The sequence below is a fragment of the Hypomesus nipponensis genome, chromosome 27 (genome assembly GCF_054491055.1).
Source record: "Hypomesus nipponensis isolate SF chromosome 27, ASM5449105v1, whole genome shotgun sequence".
NCBI lineage: Eukaryota > Metazoa > Chordata > Actinopteri > Osmeriformes > Osmeridae > Hypomesus > Hypomesus nipponensis.
In genome coordinates, this window is record NC_140387.1 from 966919 (window position 1) to 982500 (window position 15582).

A 15582-nucleotide genomic window follows, 5' to 3' on the forward strand; every position below is an offset into this window, starting at 1 on the left:
TTTCAAGGTGGTGCAAAGGAGGATGATTGTATTTCAACCACTAACCTCCACGAGGCCTCCACCCTGAGAGTAAGTCTCCAGGCATCAGACAGAAATTAAGTTAAAGCTTCAGACGAGACAAAACAAGCCAGTCATCCGCTCATTATATTTAGCAAACAAGACGTTAAATTAAGTTCAACCACAAACTGCAGACTGAGGCAGAAGTACACATATGTGGGTCATAACCGTAACTGCCTCTAAGACAAAGTATATAGTTAAAATAAGTTTAATAGTCTGTTTTAGTAATTTTCTGATTTTCTTGTTTTGGATCTGGTTGCTCACCGTTTTCGACATGACTGAGAATAGAGACATTCCTGATCACCTATGGCCATATATGAGAAAAAAACGAAATTGTCTGTGTTAAAAAGGATTCCTGGTGAATGTGCTGCGTGTCTATAGTGTCTTTTTGTATTCATGTATTAATATGACATGAGGTCCAAGGTAGTAGGAATGGCTACTTTTTACTAAAGTATATGTCAGAACTCACACTTCTTTACTTTGACTTTCAAGTTAAACTCAAGAGTGAAAAAGTGTAGTCAGCACTTCAACAGAGTATTTTTAAACATGAGTATCTGTATGAAGGATGTGTGTTCTTTTGCCATCTCTGCAAACTAACCCACCATACAGCCTCCCTGGCAACACTAAAAGGTCTTCTGGCCCAAGTTGTGGCATTAGACTTGAATAAAAATAAAGAAGGGATGAACTAGGAGGAACACACTACACCGTGTACCTCCTGGATCCTCCACGTTCCTCCTTCCCTGTTTTACATCTAATTTTCATCTCATTTGTTTTTGTATCACCTGATTGCTCGTCTAGTTTGTCGTCAGGCCAGCTGCCATAGGTCACTTACACTCAGATCTCAGTGACTAAAATGTCCTGTTCACTTGTCGTCATCACTGAGGACAACAGCATAGATCGGCCCTGACAGCATTTGAACCAGGACATTTACTGTATATTTCAGTCTAACCATAATTTTAGTAATTATTCATGATCTAAGTAAGTCTCCCATGACAAATGCTCCCCAGCCACCATCATATCACTGATGCACCAGCAGGTCTTGCAATGCAGCAACAAGTTTAAACATGCCAGTGTCAACTGAAACTCTTTCTGGTTCGATTGATGTTAATGCTGATCTCAAAACAGCACAATTTAGTCAACTGAGACAACCGAGTCAGATTACATGAGAATTAGATTTTAAAAAGGAAAGAGGAACTTGGAGGAACACACAGTGGCTTAAGCAAAGCACAATTTACATTTAGCAGACGCTCTTATCCAGAGCGACTTACAGTAAGTGCAGGGACATTCTTCCTGAGGAAAGTAGGGTGAAGTGCATTGCCCAAGGACACAACGTCGTTTTACACGGCCGGGAATCGACCTGGCAACTTTCTGATTAATATCCAGACTCCCTAACCACTAAGCCACATGTTTATTTTAACCACGTAAAGTGACTTTGAGTATCTTGAAAAGCGCTATATAAATAATATGTATTATTATCAATTATTATTATTATAAGCCATCTGACCCCCGTCTGACAAATGCTGGTGAAGCCACCTCCCTCTTTGAAATGAGTGTTTGCAGGGATGTCTGAATGACATGATTCATCAAGAGACGTTTATTTTAGTTGCTATTTATTTTCGATAAGTAGATAAAATGGATTTTTGTCAAGGAGCTATACTCTGGTGGATTCCATGGTTTCTTTTAGGTATGTACAACATAATTATCTCACTTGGATTAACAACAAACTGCCAACATGTACAAGACCACTGACTCAAAGAACAAAGAGATTTGTTTGTAGGCTAAATTAAGGTAAAAAACGTGGAAAAGGATTCGTGTTATTTTAAATAATGCTTTTCCTTGGTTTTCTGATATCTGAGGCACCATGAAACTATTGGCTATTTTTTTGCTTAACTCGACTAAAACCTTAATTAGGCTACTTCAAACCAAGACAACATTGTAGCCTACATGAGAAAATATGTCGCTTTTTTGTGAGTGCATAGCAGCAGTTTGCCTTAAAGATTTGTAATAAACTTGTACTGTAACACACACACGTGTCTAAATTTGTAAAGTAGGAATGTAAATTCCGAATATATAGAATTTACGGGAAACCCTTTTTAATGTTTAGAGCTAAACATTCAAACAACAAAAGTGTCCGCTGTTCAGTTTTTTTACGTTTCCCCTTTGTGTCGATAGAAAATACAGAAAAATTACAAATGTTGATACTGTGTATGTGTGTTTACAGTAGGCTAGCCTACAATACATGACAACTTTACAGTAACCCGTTGCACTGCACATGGACAAGGCATAAACCTGGCATGTTCTCATTTATACTGGGCGTATAGTTGCTGCTTCATGTGCTTATTCAACGGATGATTTTTGTGTACGGAAAACACCTTCTTAAAAGAGTTTTGCAAGAATTGATTGCCCTTGAAAGATAATTTTGGCTGGTTTGCTGCAAGGTTTGTGAGTATAGTTTAGCAAATGGCCAGTGGTTCCAAAGAGTGCTTAACAGTCATAAAATACTGTACCAAAATCTGCCATTTGAAGGCGTTAAACACTGACCTGCATCGGACAAACTGTAAATTAGCCCACCGTAAATTGTCTAACGCTGATGTAAGAAAGCCTATAGGTGTAGAAATCACTTGATACCTGTGAACGGAGTTTTTTTTTACATATCCTGCTACATAAGAACACTCCTGAACATGCAAACAATATAGCGTGTTGACGTAATTACTTGCTGGTCTTATATTTAAATATCAAAACTAGTCAATTTGCTTTGATGTTTTATATAAAAGTTGTATGACTGATTTTCTATTTGACTGCAGATCAAGATAGGCTGCAAAGAATTAATCTTTGAACGAGATACATCTAATATCTAGTAGGACTGTTCTGTATGCCTAAAACTACATCCTGCAGTGCACTGTTGATGAAGACTACGATGTAAAACAGGTTCTATATCAAACAGTTTTTTTTTCATCCTCAAACACGTTTATTATCCCAGTAACATCCTGGATTAGAAAGAAATTACAGTTGCATTGAAATCTGAATTTACCATTTCATTGACAGTTGAAGTTAACCCTAATCACGTGCTGATTTGTCCCGCGCTGCATTTAGCTTTCTGTGAATTAACATTCAATCAGCAGAGCTCAATGTGATGAAGTCTGAGGGAATACTCACTACTAAGTGATAATACACACAGCACTGATGCTGTAAACACTCACTGTGTCACAAAAAGGAACATTGAAAAGAAAACATCAACAGAAATATCAGAGCTCTGAGAATATACTTCTTTAGCCCTGAAGTGTGTCATTATTTGAAGCAGAAAAACAGTTGATGAAATACTAAATTGGTATAGCTAGTCAACTACAGTATTCCATACGCCAGCTGAATAGTGGTCTTTGCTGTGTTGAAGTAATTCTGTATCAGTAAGTGATCAATTAATATTGAATGTCAAGTGTTAAAGTTTAGAAACAAGCACAAGTTGGAGGATGCGTTTAGATATACAGTATATACTGTGTGTGTATATATACACTGTATATAGCCTAGCACAAGTAGTAGTGTTGTACATAGCTGCTGATGTTGGACTCTTGTGCTCTAAACAGGAAATGGTTCAGTTTGTGGTCACGTCTCACACATAGACCAGATGTGATGCGTGTGTGTGTGTGTGTGTGTGTGTTGCAGTGTGTGTGTGTGTGTGGTTCTACGTGCCTGAATGGGGGGAAATGTGTACTGTCTCAAGGTCATTGTGTGGTCAGAGGAGCACGTTAGATGGAATTTAGTTTGATGAAAAGACCGTGTTGTAGAGCATGTAGCTGAAGAGAAGTGCGAGAGAGAGATCTTGTGGCTTCTTGTCAGTTCTTCAGAGGGCTGACTTTGTTCCAGAAACATGCTGTGGTCGTAGACCGGTAAAGCTGCACGTATCCAGGGGTCCTGTTCTAAACGCCTGCTTTCAGTCTTATTCTCACTGCTAGGGAGTTTCCAAAGGTGGTTCATTGACTGAAAAACAGCCCTGGGAACTGTGTGGTCAGAGGAACACATTGTATGGAAGACAGTTTGTCTTATTCAGCCTCAGGGACTGTGTGTTCCTGGATCAGATGGATGTCAGTTGCCTTGTGTTGGATTCCTGTTCTGCCTGTTTTTGACCCGGACTGTACTTGTTGTCTGAGTCTGTTTGGCTTTTGAATCCTGCTGCTGTCTGTTCCTGTGTTGTGAGCCTCGTGGTCTCTTCCTCACGCAGTCACCTGCTGTTCCTCAATTCAGCAACATGATATTTATCACAATGCTTTTTATATCCTCCCTATCCTTTAGTTAGCTTTCACAACAACTTGTGTGTGTGTGTGTGTGTGTGGGATGGCGAGAGAGTGTGAGACGTGTGTGAGATTTATTTTTTCCCTTGCTGTACAATCTCCCTACAAATCCTAGGTTTCACAGCTAAGTGGAGAGAGAGCTCTTGTGTCTTCCTGCGTTTGTGAACATAAACAAGCAGCTGCTGTGTCTCCTGTCCTCCAGGTCTCTCTGCTGCTGCAGGTCAGGATGGAGGGAAGCTGACAGGAGCAGTAGGAGGAAACATCACACTTCCTGCTGCAGTAAAAACTGATGGCTCTTTAGAATATAAGGACAACAAAAATCTGGCTTTGGTGTTTAAAGGAGACAGTTCAGTCTATTGTGATGACTTCAGAGACAGACTCCAATGGGACAAACAGACTGGACTCTTCATCATCAGAGACCTCAGGATAGATGACACAGAGACGTATACAGTGAAAGATTCAATAGGGCAAAACAATTCTATATTTCATCTGACAGTTTACAGTGAGTATCTTATACTTCAGTGAATAACAACTTACACAATGCCTTGACTGAATACATCAGCTTAATTCTAATTGGCCGGTTATATCTGTATGAATCCCTGCTGATGATCCAGGGTGTGTCCATGTCCTCCTGCAGACCAGGTCTCCAGACCCCAGGTGAGAGCTGCTGCCCCCTGCTGGGTGGAGTGTTCCGTGGAAAACGGGAGAGACGTGAGCCTGTCCTGGTACAGAGGAGAGGAGAGACTCAACCAGACCAGCAGTCCTGATCTCTCCAGGAGCCTGTCTCTGCTCCTGGCTTCAGACTACGACACTTCCTACAGCTGTGTGGTAGAGAACCCTGTCAGCAAAGAGTCTATCAACACGCTAGATACATGCGGAACTATCGGTGATCCTGAACAAGATGGTACGTGTTGCAATGCTCTACAGTAAAATACGATATGTCATATAATGTATACATTGTAGTCTTTCATTCTAAGGAGGACGTTAACTTAGTAGGGAGTTATCATATCACATCTTGTTAAATAATATTTAATAAATGAACTGTCAGGCTGTTAAGGAATAATTTCAGTGGCACTGTGTAGATCTGAATAGTCAAGGGACATGGTTACAATACAATTTATTTAGACTATACAATACATAGGCTATGTTTTAAACAAAGTACTTTGTGATCAGTCATTAACGAAGGAGGTGCCGTTCACACAGATCGTTCGTAAGAGTGATAGCCAACTATCACACATGCTCAACCTTATATAAACTTTAGATCAATGGCATTCTGTAAGATCAATCAATTAATATAGCAAACTCTGTGATTGGCTAACTCAACTTAGTGACAGCTTGAAACAATACATCTCCACCAAGAGTCCCAAAGTTCTTTGTTGTCTGGCTCTCTCCAGAGCTGTAGATCCACAGGGGTTGACCAGTCAAATGGTCGACTGTCCTTTGTGTGACCATCTTCAAACAAGAATTAGACTTCCTGTCTCCTAGACTTCATGTCTCCTAGTTAGGTGTTATAAAACTACAGGTGGCATGTCTACCAAATGAAGTCGAATCAACATACATTGTATCAAGCTTCTTATCCAACTGGAAACTTTTCCTAAACACATACATTGTACATAGGCCCAACATTTCTACAACATTCCATACTTTTTTTTTTTTTTTTTAAACAACACCATAACCCAAACAGTACCTTAAGAAGAATAAGAATCAAACATCAACATAAGTATGCAATACAACTCAGTAAAAAGCATCCATACCGAATATAAACGTACACAAAGCAAATGTATTCCCATCAATCTAAACATACCCTTATATTTAGAACATCAGAAGCAAATACATTAATATCTTCATCCGTAAATCTGATTTCATACTAGCATTCACATTAACCTCTTCTTCCATCTTCAGTTGGCTATAGGCAATCTTCTTTCAGGCAGTGTAGTCTAGTCGAACCAATTGTAAACAACGATCAAATTGCTCACAGCAACTTTCAACGACACCGCACTTTGCGTACAGCTCGGAAATTTCCTTGGTACTACGCAGAACGCGCATCCTCTCCTTCCGTCACCTGGCGAGACACGCTTACAATGGCTAGCGTGTATCCACGTTGCTCTCCCCTTGACCTTAACCGCCGAATTAGTCGTCAGGAGAATCTAGTATGGCACCAGGACTTGCGTTTCAGGTCCTTCACCACGATCCAGTCCCCTGGTATCAAATTATGCAGCGGTCCAGTCACCGGATAAGCCACCTGCCTGTGAATCTCACACAAGGAAACTACAAAGGGTTGCACAGTGACAAACAAGCACACTCACAAAGGTCAGTTAAAAGGTAACTGACGTCTTGTCGTCTGACTTAGTCTTCAAGATCCTGTTCTCTCATTCAACTGAAGTAATTAACACAATGTTGACTCCTATCAACACCAAAAGGACTTCCTTAACCAAGTGTGACCCATATAATTACATATCCTCAAAGAAAAATCTAAATTCACAAAAGCTTGACCACTGACCCCAAATCTGCCTGAAACGTGTAAAACTTCTTCCAACAATTTCTTCTATCAACCATCAACAAACTTTATCACATCTTTATCACATCTGCAAAATTGAACCCTAAAATCCATCTATCAATACTCAAATAGTTTCTCTAACCTTAACCATGAAGCTTAATGTGTTAAATTCCTTTTTCCCATATTACTTGTTCCACATATGAGTCTGACAAAATGACTATGCAATCATTACAAATCCCCTTGTATGTCAAAGTTAATGCATACTTGATATCACACAAACTGTAGAGGCATGATCTTTCCATGTGTTAACTGAGCAAAATCTCAAGATAGATGTTTTATGCAGACCATACAACCTCCATTTCATTCTCATATCCTTCCTTTTTCCAAAACGCATTTTCTTGTGGTTTAGTCCAAATTCAAATCTCCATTCCACCATTCCTTTCTCCATCTGTCTGCTGCATTCTGTAATTCTTGTAAAATATACTCAAACAAAAACAAAATTCTCACTCTGGGTTAAATACAGTCAAACATTTTCACTCGGCAGTATTACATCAAACCTTCATAATCTTACCACCGAGCCAAACTACTGACATAAAACCATAAAACCTCATAGTCACTTTCTGTTTGGATCAGTCAGTCATCAGTCAGTCATAAATCACTAAACGTCATCTCTTCCTCTCTAAGAAGCCTGCGCTTCCCTTAAAAAATATGTGACAAATATTGTATTCAAAGTCACACAACAATTTTTCCTCAAAAGACTCCTGTTAACCCAAATTTGTTAAGTTAGGCTTATCCGGACAATGACAAGACCATCTCAGCACTTCCTGCAAACATATGTCAAAATCAAAAACACATTCAAGTTAGTTCATCATTGCTTGCAGGTAATCTAGAAACTGCTCCAGATAGTTTCAGCACTAGCATTTCTCTGTAAAATAATCATAATTGTTACAGTGAATCCCATATTTGCATACAGCAAGTTGTTTCACAGGTGAAACCAAGAAACCTCCTGTTTCCATACCTTTCCCAAATTCATATGAAACACCAATGGAGTATTTAACTATCAGTAAATGTGTTAACTCTTTTTCTTTTTATGAATTGACAAGCTTCCACTGAAGCAACCAACTTTTGAACCAATTTGTAGAGAATCAAACTATTTTAGAAAACAAACAAATTAAGAATAACCTCAACTTTTAATCTCTTATCCTTTCTAAAGAAAACTTTATGAACTGTTCAAATTAATACCTTTATATTTTAGATTCTCTTCTATTTTCTGTATTTAAATTCACCAAATCAAATCTCTCTGTCCAAGACATTAGGAAAACTATCACCACTACCCCATACCAGAATTTAATCTGCATGATTCCTAAATCAAAACATAGACCATAATGTAGCCATTTAACCAACTTATACCCCATCTATATTCCTATATAGGTTAGATAGGTAGAACTTCATAACTTGCTTTGGCTGCAGTCCAAAACAGGCTAATTAGCACGATCCATCATAACCATAATTTATCAGACATAATGAGTCTTCCCAAATCATTTCAAACCCAAAAGTTATAATAACCCTCTTTATGCACTAATACCATAATAAAACAACTTCATCAAAGCCTAACTGTTCATCCCAAAACATTGCGCCAGGCTCTTGATAACACACCCAAATAAAACGTAAAACCATATTACAATCAAACTCCAACTAAAAGTACAATGTAATTATTTTTTCCTTTCTCATTTCATAACCAAATTACATACAATACCTCTATCAAACTCTTAAAAACCTTATTTTACTATTTTGACTTAAAATATTTGCCCATATACTTCTTCAAAGCATATGCATAGTTCCTTTTTCTTTTTAAACCTTTAAATTCACAATTTAACAAAAGTGACATAAGCCCATAAAACAAAACCTTATTATTTAACCTCTCAAAAGTATTATCAAAGCATGTAATACAGAATACTCCTTTGAATATTCTTATATTTACCAGCCATTACACCCTTAGCATGCATGCGTAATGCACGGACCTCAAATTTCAAATTAGCGGACCAAAAAAACCCAAAATGAAAATATTTGACTTCAATATTTTGTAATTTGTATATGGTTTAATGTAACACTTCTCACTTTTACTATTAGTTTTTAGTTTTTACTTAATGAATCAACTCAAATAAACATAGCCTGTCAGCTCGCTTTTAAACTCAAATCAAACAACCCCCTCTGGGACAAAACTCTGAAACCCTTTTTTTTTTCAAATCATTATTTTTACAATACAGATGGTTGGCGTTTACCTTCTATTCACTTATCACCTTTGTAAGATCTCGACTCTGTTTTAGCCCCCACCTTTCCTCTGAATTTCTGAAACTCATAAAATGTACTCAAACAAACAAAACCTTGTTAACAAATGTATCAAAATACTCATCACGTAACATTTTTCAAAATAAACCAAATCAGTATGTAAAACTCGCTCCAAATTCTTCTATTACTCTAAATTTGCGTCTTTGTCAATTTCCCAATTTACGTCTGCGCGTGCGTCATACGCATACATGTCAAGCTGCAATTCCTTTATTAGCCTGTACCCGCCGCCATCGCTGTTGAGTCTGTCTGTAAGTTTGTTAGCTACAAATGTCGTTACCATAGTTGCAAATTCAACTTCCTGGACTCTCCTCAGTCTCAGGACAAAGCAAAATGCACTTTCTCCACGTTTTCACCCTTAGCCATTAGCTAGCTAACAAAGTCACAGCTAGGATCTTTTCCTCTCAGATCCCAAAGCTATCCCAACAATTTATAACAGACTGGCCTAAAACGGAACTAAAATCATATAAACCTTTCTAATCACGTCTTCATAACCCTTTACATATTTCTTTAAACAACCATCACATCTGTCAACTTCCCACACAAATGAAAATAAAAACCATCGAATGCTTCCATGTCAATGGATATCACCAGTACAGTACGCACGTATTGAAATCAAATGTAAACATTACAGTAACCTCTTCACATAACACAAAACCGAAGCAACATTTCCAGATAAATTCAATACGTAGGCCTAAACAAAACAAAAAATTCCTTTAACAACATAAAATGAAATTTCCATTTGAACACATAAAAACTTTCTATACACGTTTCAATAACCTTGGATTGTAATTCTTCAAATGAACATCGCTTTCGTTGCCAAAACTGGCATTTACCAATTATCTGACCCAAGAACCGAAATTTAGCAGCGCAACAGCCTACTGTTATCCAATATCGAATCTAGCTCATAAGATAGAAAATCGGTCACACACGTGTTTTCGAACCAATCATTTTCTATTTTCAACGTCAAATTCTCTTTCAGATGAGTGTCTTTTTTTTTTTTTTTTTTTTTTTTTTACTCATTGTGGGCCACTGCACGCAGAATGAGCCGTTAGACTCAAGCGCATGCGCCTCTTTTCAAACGAGAATTCAGCCAAAGAATTAACACTAGCATTTTCAAAAACAGACTGTCTCCATCCACAAAACAAATCAGACTGATTCAAAATCTAACATCAAATAGCATAACGGTCAACACAAAGTTGTAAAACAATATAACAAGTCTCTCCTCATACCAACAATGTCATAACCGATAAACATCCATGAAAATCTGAAGAGAAAACAAAGTCTCTCCCAAGTGTTTCATCTGTACGTGTGTCAACATAGTACGTCACCAGTTCGGAACTCAACTTCCGTTCACGAGGCCCTCTAATTTGCGAGAGCTCGCCCCCAATTCCCAGAAAACTTTCAACAGTGATGACACATCTCTGTAGATTCACGTCCATAATGATCAAATACCCCCAATCAAACCACACATTTTGTGCTCAACATAGATTGACCATTCCTATCCAATCGTGTTGGCATAACTTTGTGTCTTTGACTTTCCTGCATGTTTTCCAACCATATTTCAACATGTTCTGTATTCACTTTGATCAATTGTAACTCAGTGCTGTCCCTTGAGACAGAAGCAATAGCACCCAAGCCTATAACATTCTTAAACTCGTTCAGGGACTCAAACCCTTTTGAACCGGAGAGGACTTTAACTTCTCCATCTTTTGAATAAGTATAGGCAATAGTGCAAGTCAAAGCACAAGCCGCAATCTTTGCGGGAATCCAAAGCAAATCTATACACATATTCCAGGATCCTGCTTTCTTGACTTTTCCTACATATAACCGTCTGTCAGAAGACACCCGTATACAAATATCTGACCTCACGTTCGTAGTTTGTCCTCGCTTTGCCAGCCAAAACCTCATGCGCTTGCGCATCCTGCAGCAAAACCCCTCCAGGCTGCGGTTTGCGGGACAGCCAGAAAATTGGAATCGTGAATCTGTGTGGAAATAGATGAAAAATTCCCCACACTATTCTGTTCTAATATTATTTCTCTCTGACTGTACCTGCCTCCATACAATCAGAAAAGCCATCCAATCAGGCTCACATCTATTATTTTCCAATTTGTGTAACAATTTCACTCTGCACAAGCTTTTCATAATTTCACAACAAAATGAAAGCATATTTGCAATAAACTATCGTTACCATACTTTTGCTTCATGTAATCAATGTTTGGGCAGGTTAATTCTGCCTCCAGACCATCTTTAGCCCTATTCATTTTCGAATCACAATCCAAATTTGAACACACTGAACCAACAATAACCACACTGAACCAACAATAACCAACGAAAGGAAATAAAGACACAATTACCCCTTTCCTTTTCTTAAAACTCTCAAATTCCGATTTCACAACTTGTCAATGAAGATATACCCTTACAGAATAGCCTACAATCGTAAATTACAAACGTTCAAACCAACATGAAAAATTTAAAATTTTGATTTTTGTAATTTGTAGATATAGCTTTTACGATGACATTATTAATTACTCTTACTTCTTTTAACCTCAAAAAACATAACTTGCAAGTAAAACAAAAATGAACATGAACACGCGTGTCAAAACTCAAACCTTTATTCTGAAAATCCCTCAGGATACTTCTAACTTTTTATTTTTTGTTTTCACCAAATTCAGGGACTCAAACCCTCCAAAAAAAAAAAAACACTCAGCTGATTACCTCACTAGTATACTTTACTCTCTGGACTTAGAATCACGTTTAGGCCCCGTTAATAAATAAGAACTGTTATGACCACCAAAGTCAATACAACTTCTCAAACTATCACGAACCCAAATATTCTAGTCCTTAGGGTCTCCAAGAAACACATAACACGATATCACATGTGAGTTTTTCTCCCTCTATGTGTTGTTTCGTCAAACACACTACCTCTATGTATGTCTGTCGACACACTCTGCAGATCTTTTTCTTACGACTCTCACGTAAAAGATAGGTTCAACAACCTTACCTTATTAATTCGTACGACTTCACACGTACAGGACACTGTTCCTCTGACCAATGCCCAATTATTAACGGAACCGAATTCTTGGCAATAGCCTATAACCATTTAGACAATTCAATCACACAGAGCCAACAGAATATCTCACCTGTTCTTTTAAGATCCCGCGTCAGCGACAGCGCAACCAGTCAAACCCCCTAAGAATCGACCCCGCTGTCTCAGTAAAATTTTGGAGGTTAAGGCAGCTATTCCGCTGGATTGATCAAATCGCCGTCAGAGGGAGAAGTCTGTTAAACGTCGAGCAGACGAGGATCCCCGTACTGGCCACCAAATGTTAAGGAATAATTTCAGTGGCACTGTGTAGATCTGAATAGTCAAGGGACATGGTTACAATACAATTTATTTAGACTATACAATACATAGGCTATGTTTTAAACAAAGTACTTTGTGATCAGTCATTAACGAAGGAGGTGCCGTTCACACAGATCGTTCGTAAGAGTGATAGCCAACTATCACACATGCTCAACCTTATATAAACTTTAGATCAGTGGCATTCTGTAAGATCAATCAATTAATATAGCAAACTCTGTGATTGGCTAACTCAACTTAGTGACAGCTTGAAACAATACATCTCCACCAAGAGTCCCAAAGTTCTTTGTTGTCTGGCTCTCTCCAGAGCTGTAGATCCACAGGGGTTGACCAGTCAAATGGTCGACTGTCCTTTGTGTGACCATCTTCAAACAAGAATTAGACTTCCTGTCTCCTAGACTTCATGTCTCCTAGTTAGGTGTTATAAAACTACAGGTGGCATGTCTACCAAATGAAGTCGAATCAACATACATTGTATCAAGCTTCTTATCCAACTGGAAACTTTTCCTAAACACATACATTGTACATAGGCCCAAAATTTCTACAACACAGGCACACAAGGGAGCAGTCACTTTCTGTGTGGAGCGTTAGGGTTAGAGCATGCTCTGTAGAAGTCTGTCCTGTCTGTGTGGAGGATGCTCTGTAGAAGTCTGTCCTGTCTGTGTGGAGCATGCTCTGTAGAAGTCTGTCCTGTCTGTGTGGAGCATGCTCTGTAGAAGTCTGTCCTGTCTGTGTGGAGCATGCTCTGTAGAAGTCTGTCCTGTCTGTGTGGAGGATGCTCTGTAGAAGTCTGTCCTGTCTGTGTGGAGGATGCTCTGTAGAAGTCTGTCCTGTCTGTGTGGAGCATGCTCTGTAGAAGTCTGTCCTGTCTGTGTGGAGGATGCTCTGTAGAAGTCTGTCCTGTCTGTGTGGAAGATGCTCTGTAGAAGTCTGTCCTGTCTGTGTGGAGGATGCTCTGTAGAAGTCTGTCCTGTCTGTGTGGAGCATGCTCTGTAGAAGTCTGTCCTGTCTGTGTGGAGCATGCTCTGTAGAAGTCTGTCCTGTCTGTGTGGAGCATGCTCTGTAGAAGTCTGTCCTGTCTGTGTGGAGCATGCTCTGTAGAAGTCTGTCCTGTCTGTGTGGAGCATGCTCTGTAGAAGTCTGTCCTGTCTGTGTGGAGCATGCTCTGTAGAAGTCTGTCCTGTCTGTGTGGAGCATGCTCTGTAGAAGTCTGTCCTGTCTGTGTGGAGGATGCTCTGTAGAAGTCTGTCCTGTCTGTGTGGAGCATGCTCTGTAGAAGTCTGTCCTGTCTGTGTGGAGCATGCTCTGTAGAAGTCTGTCCTGTCTGTGTGGAGCATGCTCTGTAGAAGTCTGTCCTGTCTGTGTGGAGCATGCTCTGTAGAAGTCTGTCCTGTCTGTGTGGAGCATGCTCTGTAGAAGTCTGTCCTGTCTGTGTGGAGCATGCTCTGTAGAAGTCTGTCTTGTCTGTGTGGAGCATGCTCTGTAGAAGTCTGTCCTGTCTGTGTGGAGCATGCTCTGTAGAAGTCTGTCCTGTCTGTGTGGAGCATGCTCTGTAGAAGTCTGTCCTGTCTGTGTGGAGCATGCTCTGTAGAAGTCTGTCCTGTCTGTGTGGAGGATGCTCTGTAGAAGTCTGTCCTGTCTGTGTGGAGGATGCTCTGTAGAAGTCTGTCCTGTCTGTGTGGAGCATGCTCTGTAGAAGTCTGTCCTGTCTGTGTGGAGCATGCTCTGTAGAAGTCTGTCCTGTCTGTGTGGAGGATGCTCTGTAGAAGTCTGTCCTGTCTGTGTGGAGGATGCTCTGTAGAAGTCTGTCCTGTCTGTGTGGAGGATGCTCTGTAGAAGTCTGTCCTGTCTGTGTGGAGCATGCTCTGTAGAAGTCTGTCCTGTCTGTGTGGAGCATGCTCTGTAGAAGTCTGTCCTGTCTGTGTGGAGCATGCTCTGTAGAAGTCTGTCCTGTCTGTGTGGAGCATGCTCTGTAGAAGTCTGTCCTGTCTGTGTGGAGCATGCTCTGTAGAAGTCTGTCCTGTCTGTGTGGAGCATGCTCTGTAGAAGTCTGTCCTGTCTGTGTGGAGCATGCTCTGTAGAAGTCTGTCCTGTCTGTGTGGAGCATGCTCTGTAGAAGTCTGTCCTGTCTGTGTGGAGCATGCTCTGTAGAAGTCTGTCCTGTCTGTGTGGAGGATGCTCTGTAGAAGTCTGTCCTGTCTGTGTGGAGCATGCTCTGTAGAAGTCTGTCCTGTCTGTGTGGAGCATGCTCTGTAGAAGTCTGTCCTGTCTGTGTGGAGCATGCTCTGTAGAAGTCTGTCCTGTCTGTGTGGAGCATGCTCTGTAGAAGTCTGTCCTGTCTGTGTGGAGCATGCTCTGTAGAAGTCTGTCCTGTCTGTGTGGAGCATGCTCTGTAGAAGTCTGTCCTGTCTGTGTGGAGCATGCTCTGTAGAAGTCTGTCCTGTCTGTGTGGAGCATGCTCTGTAGAAGTCTGTCCTGTCTGTGTGGAGCATGCTCTGTAGAAGTCTGTCCTGTCTGTGTGGAGCATGCTCTGTAGAAGTCTGTCCTGTCTGTGTGGAGGATGCTCTGTAGAAGTCTGTCCTGTCTGTGTGGAGGATGCTCTGTAGAAGTCTGTCCTGTCTGTGTGGAGCATGCTCTGTAGAAGTCTGTCCTGTCTGTGTGGAGCATGCTCTGTAGAAGTCTGTCCTGTCTGTGTGGAGGATGCTCTGTAGAAGTCTGTCCTGTCTGTGTGGAGGATGCTCTGTAGAAGTCTGTCCTGTCTGTGTGGAGGATGCTCTGTAGAAGTCTGTCCTGTCTGTGTGGAGCATGCTCTGTAGAAGTCTGTCCTGTCTGTGTGGAGCATGCTCTGTAGAAGTCTGTCCTGTCTGTGTGGAGCATGCTCTGTAGAAGTCTGTCCTGTCTGTGTGGAGCATGCTCTGTAGAAGTCTGTCCTGTCTGTGTGGAGCATGCTCTGTAGAAGTCTGTCCTGTCTGTGTGGAGCATGCTCTGTAGAAGTCTGTCCTGTCTGTGTGGAGCATGCTCTGTAGAAGTCT

The 15582-nt window shown here is 40.3% G+C and overlaps 1 protein-coding gene across 1 annotated transcript in view; it reads left to right on the forward strand.

Annotated features, from left to right (window-relative positions):
- Positions 1-1615: 1615 nt before the first annotated feature.
- LOC146220247 (uncharacterized) overlaps positions 1616-15582 on the forward strand; it is an 18128-nt gene continuing 4161 nt past the window's right edge. Inside the window, exons 1-3 of the mRNA XM_084693539.1 lie at positions 1616-1741; positions 4546-4845; positions 4981-5247. Of these exons, the coding sequence (XP_084549665.1) occupies positions 1690-1741; positions 4546-4845; positions 4981-5247 (619 nt within the window). The 5' untranslated portion in view covers positions 1616-1689. The remainder of the gene's footprint in view (positions 1742-4545; positions 4846-4980; positions 5248-15582) is intronic.